At 42.8% G+C, this 18,554-nt stretch overlaps 1 protein-coding gene across 9 annotated transcripts in view; it reads left to right on the top strand.

Moving 5' to 3' along the window:
* The window catches only part of SNX9 (sorting nexin 9), a 104,063-nt gene that overhangs the window by 54,213 nt on the left and 31,296 nt on the right, over window positions 1-18,554 (top strand). For 6 of the 9 annotated variants that reach the window (XM_023632961.2, XM_023632962.2, XM_070256312.1 and 3 more), the window contains exons 5-7: window positions 11,213-11,378; window positions 13,039-13,189; window positions 17,240-17,324. In XM_023632961.2, the coding sequence (XP_023488729.1) occupies window positions 11,213-11,378; window positions 13,039-13,189; window positions 17,240-17,324 (402 nt within the window). Of the gene's footprint in view, window positions 1-5,071; window positions 5,153-11,212; window positions 11,379-13,038; window positions 13,190-17,239; window positions 17,325-18,554 lie in introns of all 9 variants that reach the window. The other 3 variants (XM_070256315.1, XM_070256316.1, XM_070256310.1) reach the window with 2 other exon arrangements.

Genomic DNA, 18,554 nt, shown 5'->3' with positions numbered 1-18,554 from the left:
CACCGAGACGAAAAATAGCAAATGTTGGAGAGGATGTGGAGAAAAGGGAACCCTCATACACTGCTGCTGGGAATGCAGACTGTTGCAGCCACTATGGAAAACAGTACAGATATTTCTCAAAAAATTAAAAATAGAAATACCATATGACTCAGCTATCCCACTACTGGGTATCTATCCAAAGAACATGAAATCAACAATCCAAAGAGACTTATGCACCCCTATGTTCATTGCAGCATTATTCACAATAGCCAAGATGTGGAAGCAACCCAAGTGCCCATTGACTGATGATTGGATAAAGAAGATACGCTATATATAGACAATGGAATACTATTCAGCCATAGCAAAAGACAGAATTGTCCCATTGGCAACAACATGAATGGACCTTGAGGCTATGATGTTAAGCGAAATAAGCCAGACAGAGAAAGACAAACACTGTATGATTTCACTCATTTGTGGAAGATAAACTTACGGACGAAGACAACAGTTTAGTGGTTACCAGGGGTAAAGGGGTTGGAGAGCGGGCACATTTATATGGGGACTGACAAATGATAATGTACAACTGAAATCTCACAATGTTATAAACTATTATGACCTCAAAAAAAAAAAATCTGCCCTTCCCTGAAGTTCCATGTTCTTTATGAAGTCTTTTTTAATTTTTCCTTTCTCCCCTTTCCCCCTTCTTGTAGCACCGTGTGCGATTCTTAGCACAAATGATATTACTTACTTATAAACTTGGTGAGAAGCAGAGATTTTGTGTTATTTTTTTCTGTTCCCATAACCCATAAGAGGCCTTGCACCATAATAGAGTGCTCTGCACATGTTTGAATAAGTTTTTGTCCAGTCCTAAATACATCAAAAGGTCTCTTACAGTGTAAAATGTTATGAGCTTTACGGATTTCAGCCTGACTCCTGTCTGAAGGAGCTGTGTGTTCTCAGCATCGGCTGTAGGACTAGGAGCTGCCCCAGCCCATCCTCTACCATCTGCTGGGTTACCCAAACAAAAAGAGTTAAATTCTCTTACAGAAAATCCTCTGAGATTGTTCATTATTTTTTAACAGATTAGATATGAAACAAAAGCTTCAAGTTACGTGGGTATTTAGGAATATAACATCTTTTTATTATGCAGAGATTTGCAATGTAATGATACTTGTTAGGAAGGAATTTTTATTGGTTAAGGGATGAGGAAGACAATAGTAACTACGTTTTGCTTTCTCATTTCTCAAAAATAGTCCATTTTTAGTCCATTTAAAAATAAGTCAGCAAAAGAAACAAAAGTATTAGATTGGCTTATTATTTGATTGTCTCAAATGAGGTCCGTAATGCTCTAGACGTCTCAGGATTGCTTAATGGGAGATTGCCTCTTTAGGAGATTCTTATTGAAAAGATTTTCTCTGTCTCCCCATCCCCACTGCTAGCCCACAGGAATCCCTTTTACTTGGTTACACGGCTTTGTGAGGAACGCTGTCTACATCTGTTCAGAGGATGTGGTTAGAGATATTTGCCCTCGAAACTGCACCAGGCTGGCCATGCTAACTTCTTTGTGCTCACAGATCTTTGCCTTGTAAGAGACAGCTGTGTTCATCCAGGGACCCTTTCAAAAATGCGTGCTGGTGAAATTTATAGTTTAGGGTGGTTTTGTTGTTTGCTTTTGTCTAACTGGACGCAAATGACAAAAGCAAAGGGTTTGTTTTGTTTTTTTTACCTTGAAACTGCTGTGATGAAAGGCCAGTCAGCATTGTACGCATAGCCTATCGTCAGAAGAGTGTTCATGAAAACCCATTTCTCAAGGACCTTCATTAACAGGTCTACCTGGGAGTAAACTATGTTTTTTACTTGTAGCATCATCCTATTTGGTACATGAAACTACCTATTTTAAGACTTTGTGCTAATAAGCAAATTCTCTAAGCTAATACAAATATTATCCATTTTTTAAGGCAAATTTTATGCTTTTAATTTTCTTTATTTAAAAAATAAATACCTGGAATTGACATCTGTGGGTTCAGAATGTAAATTAACAAAGGATTTGTTAAGTAATTTAAACTCTTTTGAGTAATTTCCGGTCGGTAGTGTTGACGTGACTGGCTAAAAATGGATTTAATCTGTTCTTGTGATCTAGCCTCATTTCAGAAAGAATGTACAAGTTTTATGTTTCTTTTAGTGGTTTTCTGAAGTCTGGAGAGGTTTGTCTGTAGAATTAGATGATGTCCTTGGAGCAAAAGATCTATAAAGAACAAATAGGAAATTTTACAAAGTCTTCTCTATTTTGAGCTAAAATGGTTAAGCTTTTTACATAAGAAAATTTTATACCCTCTCTCGGCCCTTTTGATAAAAAGAGTTAAATCTTTGTCCGAAACTGATTGAACTATTTTTGGGTATAGGAATCACATTATTTGCTTTCTGTTCCCACTTCCTAACACAGCTGGCACACAGTTATTAAATGTTTGATGAGTGAGGAATGTCAGAGTAAAGACTTTGATATCTCGGCCGTGCAGATGAGTTGAAAAAGAAAAAGCATAGTAAACTCAGCCTTCACAAAACAAGTAACTTTCCATACATTTTTGTTGTATACCCCTGGACAAAGTCTTGCCCTGGAAGTTTCTAGTTACAAAATTCCATCCTTTTTCCTTTCCTTCCAAGCAGGAGACCATTTATTAGGGGGCAGTTGTGTCATGGGCCATGGCTGTGATAACCAAATGACAGCACGTGTGTGACTGAGGCACAGCAAGAATTTCCTTGTGTGAGATAAGCTGGACCCTCAGACGCTCCCGGGGCCTCTCCCCAAGATGGTAATATAACAGGCAGTGAGCCCGTGATTAGGGACTCCCCTTACCTGGTTGACTTACCAACTGAATGATCTCTGTTGACCTGGGTTGAATTTGGGGCATCCTCTGTAAGGAGCTGGGTGGGCCATTGGAGCTGTGACTACTTACCAGTTTCTTTTGAGCTTCTTCTATCTTCCGGTGAAGAAAATCAGCCCTGAGCTAGCTAACATCTGTTGCCAATCTTCCTCTTCCTCTTTTTTTTTTTTCCCTCCCCAAAGCCCCAGTACATAGCTGTGTATCCTAGTTGCACGTCATTCTAGTTCTGCTATGTGGGTCGCCGCCACAGCATGGCTTGATGAGTGGTGTGTAGGTCCATGCCCAGGATCTGAACCAGCGAACCCTGGGCCACAGAAGTGGAGTTCACCACTCGGCCACAGGGCTGGCCCTGAAGAACAGTTTCTGTTGGAGTTCAGTATACATGTCCAAGGTTCATATTACCAGTTTTCAAGTAAGAAGTTTTTTAAATGACTGCCTCAAATAGTGACAAATGAGTTTTCCTATCTTTCTTTCTTTTAGTATTATTATGTACTCCTGGATTTACATGGATTCAGTGTGTTTCAGTCCACTAGAGTGGCTTTTTTCTTTATGCTTAAATTTGTCACCCCTTGGAAGCCCATTCAAAGTGTTGCCTCTGTCTCATTGGTATTCGAAAGCTTCCTTCTCTTAAATATTGCTAATTCTATTATCGATGTCATTCCTGAGTCAGCTTGGGTTGGCTGGTTTTTCTCTTGCTGTGGGTCATGTTTTCCTGCTGTTTTTCATGCCTGATGATTTTTTATTAGGTACCGGACATTGTGATTTTTACTTGATAGATGCTGGATATTTTCTCTTCCCATAATTGTTTCCTAGTCTTATTCTGGCATCCAGTGAAGTTACTTAGAAACAGCTGAATCCCTTCAGGTCTTGAAAGCTTTTTAAAGTGGGGCTGGAGCAACCTTTAGTCCAGGGATGTTTTTGCCTCACCGTTGAGGCAAAACCCCTTTTAGTGCTTCACCCGATGCCCTAGGAACCCTGAGGTTTTCCCTTCTGGCTGCTGAGCACGGCCCAGTGGGAGGGATCGCTACTTCATCGTTTCCTCTGCTCGTTTGCCCACATGCATATGCGGTCGCTACTGAGCCTCAGCCCTGAGGCCCCCTCTGCAGATCTCTGGAGCTCTCTGTGCCGCTCTCTCCTCCCCAGTTCTCTGCTCCGGACACCCAGCTCTGTCTCCTCAATTCGCAGAGACCACTGGGCTTTGTGTGGGCCCCCATCCCCGATCTGTGGCCTGGCAAATCTCTCCAGGCAGGATCAGGTCCTTTATTGCCTGATGTCCAATGATTTGAAAACAGTTTCATATATTGGGTCTGGTTTTTTTAGTTTTAAGTGAAAGTGTACACTGGATCCCAGTTACTCCATCTTGATTATCTTCTTTGTGTATTAACTGATTTCTAAAACTGAGTTTATCTACATCTGTAGAATGGAAATAATACCACTACTTACTTCACAACAGAGTTGAACCTGGAAAGCGCATTTTCGTAACGCTATGTAAATGTTAATGGTAATGATTTCCCTACTAGACAGTTGTGGAGCTGGGATTGAAGCCTGGAAATTGGACTGCAAAGTTGTTCTCCTGGCAAGGCTGCCACTTTGGCCATTGGTGTCTTCATGGGAGTGTATCAGTTATCTGTTCTCACAGCGATGCTGCGCTGTGAGCCAGGCACCCTCAGGAGCGCACATCAGAAGCCCTTGCTCCTGAGAGCCTGGCCTGGCCTGGCCTGGCCGCTTTGTGCCCACAGCTGGGCTCGGTGGGGCTCATCGTGGTGCTGTGGTTGCTTCACGTCGACCAGGTGGCTTTGCTCATCTCGGTTGGGCTCTCTCTCATGTCTGGTGACTTTGAAAGCAGAAGGTTCAACAGCTGAACGTTTTTTAAAGCTTGGCTGTGTTTTTCCTGTGGAGCTTCTTTCATCGGCTGTATGACTTGCATGGTATTTGTTCTGTTCCTTCTGTGGTGCTTATAATGATTGTTAGTGCTTCAGTGACACTGTGTTGTGACAGCAGCAGTCTTTAGAATATGTACTAATCCGTTGGAAATAACCCACTGCTACACGATGGGAGCTCTGCTTTTGACGTGTAATGTTTTGAATGAGTGGCATGCTAGAATTTTCTGGTGAACTTAGACCTGCCATAAATTTACATTTTTAGTTAAAAACTTTGGTATACCCTTTCTTTTTTTTTCTTGCCCATTTACTGAGCACCCTTTTTATTTTAAGGCGGATATTTTGGCTCAGATTGGTTGTGTCGAAAGTCTCAGCCACTCGGCACCTTCTTCATCTTCTCCTCCCATAAATAAGGTAAAATTCAAAGTTGAAGGCAAGAGGAAATAAACATTTAAAACCCCTAGAAGCAATCCTTTTTTCCAAGAGAGGAGCCTTTGTCAGGTAAAGATCTTATCAAAGCTATTCATGGGGCTCAGGAACCTGGGAATTGAGTGTTGTGGGATCAGGAACTGAAGGGTCATCGCCATTTACACCTTGGAGACCTTTCCGCTGAGACCTGATTGATGAATTTATTCACTGGCAGTGAGGTCTAATGAAGGGTTTTAAATTTCATGTGGTTGATAGTTGGTCAGGAGGGGTTTGGTACCACAAAGGGAGGGAGAAGAGGACGAAGACATTGCTCAGCAGAGAGAAGAGAGGAGGGAGCTGGACGAAAAGTAGAGGAGAAGCGCCTCAGAGTTGAAACTGAGTGGGGGAGCGGAATGGATTATTGTGTGACCGCGGGTCTGAGGGACCAAAGGGGTTATTGGGATTGAGAGCACAGAAGTCGGAGGCCAAAGGATCATTAAACCAGATCGTTGTAGCCTGTGTGTGACAGTAGGGGGTAGGCTTTGAAGAAAGCAAGATCTCAGCGTCTGGCCCACAGAAAATGTTTGCCCAGAGCCCCGAGAATTAGGAGTTGCTGTTGAACTTTATGGTGAACCATTTCTGTCTTCTTCCTCTTTCCTTTATGTATCTGAAGGAAACAGGTCTTTGGCTAGAATAGACGATATCTTAAGTGCCTGTTATCACCTCTTCAATTAAGTTTCTTTATTAATGTGATCTGGCCTTGAAACCATTTGGAAATAGAACTGTCTGATCTTTTCTTGTATAGCATAATCTAGTGAGTGGGGCCCGGCCTGGTGGCGCAGCAGTTAAGTACGCATATTCCGCTTCGGCGGCCCGGGGTTCGCCGGTTCAGATCCCAGGTGCGGACATGGCACCACTTGGCAAGCCATGCTGTGGCAGGCGTCCCACATATAAAGTGGAGGAAGATGGACACGGATGTTAGCTCAGGGCCAGTCTTCCTCAGCAAAAAGAGGAGGATTGGCGGCAGATGTTAGCTCAGGGCTAATCTTCCTCAAAGATAAAAAATTTAAAGAAAGAAAAAAAACAAAACAAACTAGCAAGTGTAGTACTCAAATGGGGATTTACTCAAAGAACTGCCAGTCTCCATTCTTTTCCTTCTGTATTCTAGATGAGCCCCTGTCTGATAAGGTCACCCCTCCTGAATGCCCCCGTGCCGTGCACCACATGTTAAATGCTTTATAAGCATTATGTCATTTAATCCTTACAGAGCCCCTGTGGGGAAGCTACTGTTAGTATACCCATTTTGTAAGTGGCAATTAAGAGAGATGAAGTCAGTCGCACAAGGTCACTTGGCAGTAGCCCAGATCCACTGGCTGTAGAGCCCGAGTTCTTCCCCGCTGTAGCCCCGTAAGATGCGCTTGAGGCAAATTCCTGCTGGTTCAGAAAGGGATGTGAAATTTACCCAGTGGACCAGTGTGCCTACCCTTGTTCCTTTTATGTGTTTATACCCCGTATTATATGTTTGTAAAATGCACAGCTTTCCTACAGTTACCATCTCAGGAGTGCCCAGCACTACCCACCCTCATGGCCATCCTGACCCCACTGCGGTTTTTCTGGCTCTGCAGTCAGGCACAAGCCAGTCTGCTTTCCAAAGAAACTTACCTTAGGCTATAAATCTTTTCAGTTGATGTATTTAAATAAGTCTTATGATATAAAGCTAAGGTAAGTGTATTTCTCTGTTTGTCTTATGAGGATAGGATAGCTTGTAAATTCAGAGTGCTAAATCAGCAAATGTATTTCGTATTATTGCTCCTGGCCTTAAGGAACATTTAATTCAGTAGGAGTGGGGGTAGGGAGAGTGTTGGATATAATCAGCCAGTTCTAGTGCAAGGTGGATTAAAACGTGTTTGTAACAGAGATACAGATAACCATCCTTTGGGGGCATACTCATTTAGCACATCCTGAATTTACTAAGCCATTACTGTGTGCCAGGCCCCTGTTCACAGGCAGGCGGAAATCACTGGTGACCTGATGGACACAGTCCTTCTCTGTGTCCCCTGCAGGCATCCTAATGGAGTTCAGAACCCAGAATGATTGTATATACAATTTGTGTTTGTTGGATTTTTTTCACTATTTGTTAAAACTTCAAGCATAGAAAAGTTAAACAAATTTCATAGTGAATAATCGTACGCCCCCCTTCTGGATTTGACCACTAACATCTTACTGTTCTTGCTTTATCACACGTCTGTCCGTCTGTCTGTCTGTGTCTTCCGGCTTCTTTACAGTGGCCTGATACAGTTTTTATGTAACTTAGAAGGCGTTGTTGCTCTAAGAGTATGGTGGTGTCATGTGCTAAAAATTGCTTGTTCTCTGATTGGCCACAGCAGGTTATTTTCCCAAAAAAGACTCAAGTCAGTATACATAAGGAAAACCTAATTTCCCTCTTCGTGAACTAATGATAATCTTATAAAGTTTAGATGTCTGATAAAGAATAATATGTATTTCACACAAATACCCAAGAACATCATATTTAAACACTAAAGTAAAAAAAAATGTTTGAGTCCTTACCACTTTATGTAAGGCATTTTGAGAATCTTTTTGGGGGAAATGTTTTTTAAATAAGGCAGGCCTTGTGCTCTGGACTTCCTAATGGGAGTGACCAGCTGATATGCAAATACCTCTAACAGAAGACAGACCTTGGGAGAGTGTGGGAGGCCTGACTGAACGGCAGCAAGCAGGCCCTGAGGCCAGAGCCCTGAGCGGGAAGGGCTGTGACAGAATTTAGGAAGATTAGGAGGAAGGCTTTGCGTGCGCTAGAGAGCACAGTGTGAGCAAAGGCAAGGTTGTAGGAAAGTCTGGGAAGCTGAGGGTTGAAGCACAGAGTGAGGTTCAAGCGAGTCATGAGAATGGGATGTCATGGAAGGCGAAGTTAGGATCTGGACCGATGGACTAAGAAGCTAGGAGTTTATTCCGTGGGCAGCGGGATCTAATGAGGGGTTTTTAATTACGCGTGCTTGGTAAAGGCAGGAGGGGTTCTATACCACGATGGTAGGGAAAAGAAGATGAAGACATTGCTCAGTAGAAAGGAGAAACGAGGGAAAACTGGAAAAGTATCAAAGAGGCCCCTCAGAGCTTGAAACCTTAGCGGAGGACCAGAATGGATTACTGTGTGAGCACACTGTGCAGTTGAGGAACAGAAGGGTTATTGGGGGTGAAAGCAAAGAAGTCGGAGGCCAAAGTGTGGGAAGAGTGGGTTCAGACAGACAGAATGTGGCAGATTGTGCGAGCTGATTATTAGTCATTGATGTCGGAGGTCAGGAAAAGGTCATCTGAGAGAGAGAGAGAGAGTAAAAAGTCAGTGATAGAAGCTGGAGAGGAAATTTCCAGTTGGTCAGGTTTTGAAAGATTTATCAGCAGGAGTCAGGTTGAAACAAGATGGAATGTTCCAGGGAAAAAAAAGACCCAGAGAGAGAAGCAAACAATTACTGGATTTACCTACCAGGATTATATAGCCTAGGTAGAGAGCTAAGATCATATACATAACCAAATAATACAGCTGTTACTACAAGCAATTTAGAAACAAAGTAGTTTTTAAAAGAACTTCCCTGTTACGTGCTTCTCTCCTAATAGGTTTTAACTTTTTTAGGATACTTGCTATGAATAGTTCACATGCAGGTTTGTCCTCAGTACTAAATTTTCATCTTTCTTTGACAGCTTGCTGACACTTAGAGTCTTGCTGTTATAGCAGTGCTGAACTTTCACTCTTCTGTTCTAGTTCTTTCTCAGTCGACTTCATTTAGCTTCTGTTAGTCTTTCTGAATTGAGTCAGGCTGCCTGGGTTGGAATTCCCGCCTGGGGTTACCCAGCTAGAACAAGGTGGAGCCAGGAGTGCAAGCAGGCAGCCTGCCCTCCTTGGCGCCTTCCACTAACTGCTTCCTGGAGGCCAGGCCCAGCCCTTCGCTGCAGGTCCTGCTCAGTCAGCACTTCCGGAAATCACGCTAGACAAATGGATGTCTGTTCTTATCATCTTACTAGCCAAAATTTTTGTGCTTTTTGAAGTTTTTATTCTTAAAACAAAACCTCGTCGTTTAGAGTTTGGAGGGCGCAGAGTATATGTTGCTGAATAAGACTCCCTCCCTTAAAGAAAGCTGTGGAAGGAAGCGATTTTCTTGCATGGGGTGTGGTTGTCAGGCCCTCGGTGTGACCGCCTTCATTTCTGGTATCCACAAGAGTGGCTGGACAGTCTCACTTTGTAAGCCATGTGTTTGAGAAATTCAGTCATGTGGGTGACACGTCTTTCTGATGTTAATACTTAGAGCAAAATCACTAGTAACTTCATTTTTTTCTTGAAGGTATAAGAGATGCTAGAATGAAGACATGCTTCCACGTGTAGAACATATACTCTGTTCTTTGATGCTTCTGGTGTGTGGCTGGAGGGCAGTTGTCCACCCCATCTGTCAGTTAAGAGTTAAAAAGACCAACCACTATAGCATTCTAAAACAGTGAAGAGGTATATTAGACAGTTTGGGTAATTTTCTTGCAAATCTCTCTCGCTTTTTTTTCTTTTAAATAAATACCAATTTTATTTTTTTAATGTAAGGAAGAAGACTCAAGTGTAGAGGAAAATTTGCTATTCCGTGTTCTTGGATAAACAGATTCAATATTGAAATTATTTTCTTTTAAAAAGGCACCGTTTATTTTCCCTGAATTTATATGTGAATTTAAGGTGACTCAAATGAAAATCAGCACTTTTTTTAAACTTAGCATTCTAATGCTAAAGCTCAGATTGTTTTAGTTTTAAAATGTTAAGCTCATGCTACAGTTCGTGAGTGAAAATAAGCAGATGAAAGATGGCATGCTAAAGTACTGATGGTCTTCTGTCTCGTGGGCTCCAGCGTAGCTTGGTACTAGTACAGATAGATGGCTAGGATACGACAGAGGGTCCAGAAATAAGCCAAGTCCAGGATGTGATCCAAGTGACGTTTCAGGGCCCAGCCCCATGGCCGAGTGGTTAAGTTCGCATGCTCTGCTGCGGCGGCCCAGGGTTTCACTGGTTCGGATCCCGGGTACGGACATGGCACCACTCATCAGGCCATACTGGGGCAGCGTCCCACATGCCACAACTAGAAGGACCTGCAACTAGAATATGCAACTATGTACAGGGAGGATTTGGGGAGAAAAAGCAAAAAAAAAAAAAAAAAGATTGGCAACACTTGTTAGCTCAGGTGCCAACCTTTAAAAAAAAAAATAAGTGACATTTCAAATCAGTGGGGGAATTGGTGTTGGGGAACAGACTGACCACAGCAAGAAATGAAGCTGGATTCCTATTTTTTTTCTTATACTGATGTAAATTTGAGACAAATTAAAGATTTAAAATTTTAAAAATCAAGGAAATGAGAAACTGTGGTTGCCTCGGGTGGGGGGCAGTGATGGGAAGTGGCTACAGGTCCTCTTACTGCACTGCTCCTTGAAATTGGGTGCTCTGATTGCCCATTCCAAAATTTTATTTATAATGTTAGTAGTTAAACTATGAAATTACTCAAAGGAATAATGAGAGAAAAATATTTTAAAAATAATTTTGGAGTGTGGCAGTCCCCTTTTGTGCAAGACAGAACCCCTCTGGCCTGTCAGTGGTGTGCAGGGCTGTGCACCACAGCGGTATTTCCAGGAGCGAGATACTGGAAGCGAGATGAATGAGCATAAGCGAGTGCCGGTTGAAGTGTCACAAGTCAGTGTGGTGGAGCTCTGGAGCCGTGTGGAGAACGATGCCATCCCCGTGTGCTGTTGCACCTTGGACAGTGTTTCAGGCTATTAAGTGGGGAAAAAGCCAAAAGTGCAGAGCAGAAAGTCTAATTTGGGCTCTCTTGTATGTTTAAAAACAAATGCTTTTTATGCTTTCCTACATGTTTAAAAAATTTGTTATTTAAATTTAAGATTGTTTTAAATTTCTATCAGTTTTTTTCAGCACCCTCGTTGTATTCAACTGTTAGGTGATTCCTCCTGAATTGAGTAGTGCTTTCTAGAAGTCACAAATACTCTTTTTACTTTTTTTACCCCTCACAACAGGTCAGCAGTGGCAATGACCCCTGGTCAGCCTGGAATGCTTCCAAATCTGGAAACTGGAACAGCACGGATGGCTGGGGAGCCAAGCCAGAGGGGGCTGCAGCCCAGAAAAGCACTTCCAATAACTGGGACAGTGCCTTTGGTCATCCCCAGGCCTACCAAGGACCAGGTGAGGAAGAGGAGCCCACGCTTAAAGCCAGGAGGGCATCCGAGTTAAAAATAGATTTTAATCAAAGAGGCTGTTCTCAGGTGCTCTCATTCATTAACAGCGAACCTGTTTTTCTGGATCCAAATATAGGTGGTCGTTAATTATGATCTCTAGTCCAGTCTCAGTTATGTGTCAAGGAGTCACAAACACAAACACTCGGCAGGGGCCAGGTTCATAAAGTGAAAGAACAAAGCGGCCCTGAGGCTGCGGAAGACAGAAGAAGGCAGCCCTGCTCTGGCCAGCGGATTGAGACCATTGCAGGAGAACTGAGCCCGTGTTCCTGCCTCCACAGCTCCAGAGAGAGCCTGGAAAGCTCGATTTTTATGTCATCTTCCCACTTTAAAAATCTTGGCAACTAATGCACATTTATTTTTAAATCTCGGGCCAAAACAATGTGTATACAGATCGAATATGGTTTATCACCTGCCAGTTTATGACCTCTGACCCTCCTGATCTGCCTGTTTGACTGCCAGGCTATGAGTGGAAGTACTGAGGCAGAAGAGGAGTTGATTGAAGGGGAAACAATTCAGGAATTAAGAAAGGGTATTTATGTCTGTTCTGAAATTAAATGAAAAGAGATCTGCACATTATTTTTTTGTGTGTTCCCTGTATGAGCACCATAATGGGCACGGGTATGGGTTCCAAGTTCCTGCTCTAGACAGGAGCTGGCCTGTCACAGGACCAGGAGTCATGGGCTGGGCAGAAATGTTGGGACCAGACTGCTGACCTCTAGTTCTGTAGTAACTTGGCATGACCCCGGGAGACTGAGCCTAGATCCTTCTGATACTTTCCATTCTTTTCTTTTTTGTTTTGGCATTTGTCTCAGCCTCTCGTGGTGGCACTCTTAGGGCGGAGGTCCCAGGACTATGGACTGTTTCCTGCCTGATAGTGAAAGGACACCTCAGGCCCTGAGAGGCAGGAGACAGGGGCACAGACAGTGGGAAGAGGAAGGAAGGGAGGACACTGGCAGCATCTTATCTGACCCGGGGATTATTGTTCGAATATTAGGCTACAGATGCTGGTTAATTACTCCTTGTCTCTCTCTTCTCTCTCTCCCTTCTCCACCCTCATCCGGTTCCTTACCGTCTTTCCCCTCACTGCCCTTCTCCCACCTTTAGTATTATTAGTGTTAAACAATTCCTTTTCAGAGCTCTATCATCCCATTTGTCCTCCTCAATCTTCTCGGTGTAAAGGGCGCTTTACCTGTTTATTGGCGAGTTTCTAAAGCTGGGTTCAGCAGTGAATAGGCCTCTGGAGGGCCTTCCCTTGTGTACCACGCGGCGTTTTCACAGTCTGCATTTATCTACAGTTCCTGGGGCTGACAGCCCTCTTAAGTTGTTTCTAACTTGTCTTTGGCACTAAAGGGCAGACTCTACAGTTCAAGCCTTAAAACTAGGTAGCTGCAGAGGCTGTACCCTTCACATCTGCAGTACTCCTGTACCGCACCTGTTTCTTCTTTTTTTTAATTGGTTAGCCCAATTGGCAGTTAGTAGAAAATAAAGTCGTCCTTTTCTCTTTTTCTTTTTTGATTGTTTGGCCTAGTTGGTAGTTAATATCAGAAAATTGTCGTTCCACTTTTATTTTGTTTTCCTTTATTGACAATCTTCTATGCCACCTCCAGCAGCTGGTGATGACGACGACTGGGATGAAGACTGGGACGACCCCAAGTCGTCGTCTCCCTACTTCAAGGATTCGGAGTCGGCCGAAGCAGGGGGCGCTCAGCGGGGGGGCAGCCGTCCTGGCGCCTCTTCTATGAAGCTGCCACTTAACAAGTAGGTTTAACGGAATCGGGGAACATGGAGTCTGTGTGGAAACAGAAGAGAGCCAAAGAGACTTTCTCTCCTTCCAGTGATCTGTAAAGTTTTGGGTGTGAATTTGGTCATTTTTATTTGCATCTTAGCTTGGAAGCTTATTAAAAAATTTTTTTTTTTCATTTTAAAGTGAAATATCTGTTCTATTTAATGATCTGCCGAATACTGTTTTTACCTTTATCAAATCAATAATGTATTAAGATTTTATTGCTGATGTTGCAGGAAAGCTAAAAATAACAATATTAATAATAACTCTTTTAAAAATGTTTTGCTATTTATTCGTGTCAATGAATAAGAGGCGTAAACTGCAGAAGGGGCAAAAAGTTTACTTGAGGTCTCAAGAATTGCAATTCGGGAGACAGATATGAGTAGAAACTCAGATGCGCTCTGAGGAAGATGCTAGAGGCAGGGTTTGTGAAGGCAGGGGACACAGGCCTACAGAGGTTGACACTGAACAGCTCATGGTTGGTTCTGGCATGGGGTGAGCTGACTCAGCAGCACGCAGTTGGTCCTTGGGTCGTATCTAGGCAAGTTGGCCGTTCTTGGAATGAGGAAGTGCTTCAAGACGTGATGTCTGGCAGCAGGTAAAGGTCAAAAGTTCAGTTAACATCTGGCCACGGTGGATGTGGTGTGCGTGCATAAGCCTCACTTCCTTAATGGCCTCCCAGCTCCATTTTAGAAGCCTTGACATATGTTACTCCATTTTGTTATCGTCATCCACGTTGATCACTTACCACGTGCCACACGTTGTGCACAGCAGTTTCTGTGCATTCTCATGTGTCCCTCATGGCCCTTTGTGGTGCATATAATCTCTGTTTCACTATGGCGGAAACTAAGCCCAGGGGCTAAGTAACTGCCCAAGCGCACCCGGGTGGAAAGTGACTAGTGTGGATTCCAGTCCAGTCCCTCAGTGTCCTGAGCACATGCCTGCTCTCAGCCACTCTCCCTAACATGTTTAAGACTTGGTTTTCACGTAGATTTCTCTCAGATTAAAAAAAATGTTTGAACAGTACCTGTAGCTAGGCTGCTTACCGGGAAGGTGTGGGCGAAGGGGCGAGTGTGGACAGAGCCGTGACAGATCCTGCAGAGAGTTCTGGCTCAGTCTGCAGGCCCCCTCAGTGTCCTTGAAGGAGATAGAATTTATGACTTCGTAAGAATCTTCAGATACTCTTCTTACAGCAATCAGGTTTAAAATCGTTTTTCTAAAATGAGTAACACTTTTTCTCAGTGTTCCAAGTCCATGATTCAAAGCAGATATCAAAGAATGTTAATCCGTGTCTGGTAAAATTGTAAACAGTGTTTGGTAGAGATCTGGATATCAAGATCCAGATCCAGATCTGCATATACGTGAGTTTAATGAGCCCTGCAAGTCGGTGTATCTGAATAGCATCAGGTGATTAAATGAGTTATCTTTTAGCTACACACTTTTCCTACCCTTCTCTTCGGTTTCTTCCGTTTGTATTTTCATGTTCAGTTGCACACGTAATAGAGTTAGTCGTTCGTTGTTGACTGTGGCCTATTTCTTAGGTCAGATTTGAAGTTCTCAGTGTATGGTGATGTGCGTGACTCTTAGTGCTTTAAAGCTAAATACGGAGGAAATTTAAAACCCACTTTATTATAATGATTCTCTCAGCCCCATTTTGAAAACGAGGAAGCAGAGACTCTGAGAGAAGTGACGGGTCGAGTTTTCATGGCTAGTAAGTGCGGTTCTGGCTCGAGCCCAGGCCTCTGACTGCTCTCCTGGCTCCCCCTGCTCTCTCAGTTGCTGTATGATCTTGGGGAAGTTGGTGGCCCCTTTGAACCTCAGTTTCCTCATCTCTAAAGTGGAGGAGTTGACTTCTGTTACGAACTCTTCCTGCTCTAAACTTTCAGTCCAGGATGAAAGCAAATCAGAGGGCTCCTGATTTGTCCCTGAACCTCTGAGGCGCTTCTCTCTCCCTGGTGCTGGGAGCTGTTTAAAATCCTATGTATTTTTATTTAACTAGACTAATGTGTAAATGACTCATTTATAACAGTTGTAAAACTTTTTTTAAAGTATTAACACTTTTCAGCAGCTAATCCATTTTATATGACTGCTGTAGTCCAGTCATGGGACATAAACCTTATACTAGAAAAGGAGATGAGAAATTTGAGCGGTGTAGGAATCCACCTTGATAATATTCAGAAAATTTCATTGCCATTCAGTGGGTATTAACTGAGTGCACGGCTGGCGCTAGAGTTTTACTGTGGTCCATAAGAATGCCAAGATACGTGTGAAATGTGATTTCTGCACTCAGAAGCTTACGGTCTATTCAAGGAGTTGTCACTGAGTGTAATTCCCAGATTCTTCCATCAGCATTTTCTACCAAAATTATAGGTTCTTTAATAAAAGTGGCCCAGGTGAGCCAATTAATTCATTAAGCATTTAGTATATTCCCATAACTACTTTAGGTCCTGGAAGTGTGAACGCTTTCTCTAAGGTAGTTCTAGTCTGCTGCAGTGTGTAAATGGATAATGGCGATTACGCATGATAAATCGTACAGCAAAAATATGCTCTGAGTGTGGAGGAAGCACAGAGAAGGTTCTGCCTGAGTGGTAGGGAGTATTTCAAAGAGATGATGGCGTAATTAGAAATAATTCTAATTTAGGAGTACATACTAGGCTCTTTACATAGATCTTTTCATTTAATTCCCTTATCACCTTAACAAGTAGATCGTATTGGTCCCATTCTTTGCACAAGGACACTGAAGCTCTGAAGGTCACATAGCTGTTGTGTTGGAGTTGGAATTGAAACCCAGGGCCATCCCGCTCCTAGACTCCTCTTTGTTCTTTCTTGGATGAGCTGTGTTTTAAGCATGCCTGGGGAAAAGGGAATGGAGGAAAGTCAGTAGAGAGTGGAAGAAAAGATCTGGGCCCCTGAGAGCATCTTGTTGGCCTTGAACTTGGTATATGAATGAACTTCGAAGTAATGGAGCTGGTTTTTTGTAGAAATAAGATTTCTTTTGCTATATTAGGTATTTTGCTTTCTGAAGGTTTTTTCCTTTCTGGTTATTAAAAAAAAAATTCTAAAACCCAAATTAATTTTTTCTTCTTTAAAAGTAGCACTTTGTGGGGGCAGCCTGGTAGCATAGTGGTTAAGTTCACACGCTCTGCTTCAGCAGCCTGGGGTTCACAGGTTCAGATCCCAGGCGTTGACCTAGGCACCACTCATCAAGCCATGCTGTGGCCGCATCCCACATAGAAAAAATAGTTGAAGATTGCCACAGATGTTAGCTCAGCAACAGTCTTCTTCAAGCAAAAAGAAGAAGATAGGCAACAGATGTTAGCTCAGGGCCAGTCGTCCTCACCAAAAAACGACAAAAAAAAGTAGCACTTTGGACGGCTATGCATTTATTTTTGCCTTTCTCCAAATTTAGAACTTTATAGATTTGATTTCTGGAGGTAGCCAAGCTTATTTGTTATAATTTGAGTCTTTTTAGTAAGGAGACTGGTTTTCTTTTGTGTCTCAGAAACTGGTTCTGAAGGCAATTCCAAAAGGGTACAATCAGCAATGAACAGTGTCAGCTTCTTTGGTTTAGTTGTGGCCTTCTGAATGGAGTGTGCTGAAGGGCGGCTTTAATTTGGATATGCAAATGCTGGCGTGTGGCTGCTGCCCTGTGTGGTCACTTCACATTGCTGTGCTGAGTACTTCCCCTCCTGTGACTAGGGCGGGGGTGGGGGACATTTTCTGGTCTGCCCTTCACTCTTCATGGGGTGACAGAGTGTTTCAGATCAAGTTAAGCAAATAGAGCACCCATAAATATCACACCTTCTGGAGTCACACTGTTCAATTAGCAGATGAAGCTTAATTAAATGTCTAATGGGCCATTGAACAATCTGATTGTGTCAGGTCTCATTTACCGCAGCTTCCTAGTTCTAGTCCATCTGAAAGACAGAACAAGGTGAAAACTAGCGTTGAGTAAACTTGGACGAGAGCTGTAGAATTCTTAGAAGGAAAGACGTAAGACTCACAAGCGTTGTCTTCATGATTAGGTTTCCTGGATTCGCAAAACCTGGAATGGAACAGTATTTGTTGGCCAAGCAACTAGCAAAACCCAAAGAGAAAATTCCTATCATTGTAAGTTTGTCCATTTTTATTCTTTGCTTTGTGTCTCATTAAACTCCTTTATAATAGCTTAAAGCCAGGAGAGTGTATTAGTCTTTGGAAAGCGTTTTTAAACACATTTAGTGCTCCAAGTAACTGACAGTATGTTTTAGCATGTCAAGAGTAGTAAAGGTGATTAGCATGAATTAATGCTTGTCATTATATTGTGTAGATATTCTTTATTTTTACTTTTCAAACTATTAGTATTGAACCAACAGCACTCATAGCATATATTCTTTTAATAACTTTCCTTCTCTGAAGTGTCTTCAAGTATCTTTTATATCCTGTTTTTCTACCAGCCCTATATATTTAGCTGATAAACCCAGTTCAGGTATTTAGGTCTCTACACCAGCAAAGTACATGCATGTTGTCAGAAGGTGCCTTTTCCACTGGTTGGCAATAGTCTTCCTTCCAGTAAACCAGCTGTCAGCTCATGATAAGAACATGGCAAATAAAAGCTGAGCGTTGACGACACCGTCAACATTATCTGTCTTAGAATAACTTGATCATTACATACGTGAAGCAGGCTCTTTGGTGTCACCCAGATGCTGATTGCTAATAGATTTTTTTCTGCCTAAGCATTATCTAGCTCTATATTCCCAGAAGAAATTCTGGAGAAGAGAACCGTGGCTATCTTCTGACCCTATTGACTTAGCCCTCTCACTCTAAGATGAGAGGGAAGCTTTGAGTGTAATCACCGTGGACTCAAACAAGGATGAGGAAACATCTGGTCTTATTCTATAGTCTCTGGGTCCTGGGAAACTTGATAAAATTGCGAGAATAATACTGGATTTTTTTTTTATTACTTGTTCCTTTATCTTTGAAAGGCTTGAAATCCTAGAACCCTCCAGAGAGAAGGGCTGTGACCAAGATCCCCTTTTATCCTCCTTCCCTCAAAGCAAATTTGGGGTAATCTTCTGAGTGGTTAGATTTAAGATTATTTTAAACTTTTTTCTTCAGACTTTTTGTTAAATGCTGGACGTGCATCATTGTTCTTTTCATTAAATTTAAAGCCTCACAGAATTAAGAGCCTGTGGCGCTGCCCTCAGATGTTCAAGGGGACCTTGTCACAAGCCTGATAGTGTTGGGACAGAGCTAAAGGCCCCCGTGTTTGAGTTGCCCCACAGCTTTAGGCAGAACTGGGCCCACGTCCCCTGTGGTCAGTCCTGCCTGTGCAGACCTCTTCTGTGGAGAAGGAAGCTG

This window comes from Equus caballus, chromosome 31, assembly GCF_041296265.1.
Source record: "Equus caballus isolate H_3958 breed thoroughbred chromosome 31, TB-T2T, whole genome shotgun sequence".
Taxonomy (NCBI): Eukaryota; Metazoa; Chordata; class Mammalia; order Perissodactyla; family Equidae; genus Equus; species Equus caballus.
Note: the sequence above shows the minus strand (reverse complement) of the source record. Positions and strands in the feature narration are given on the sequence as shown.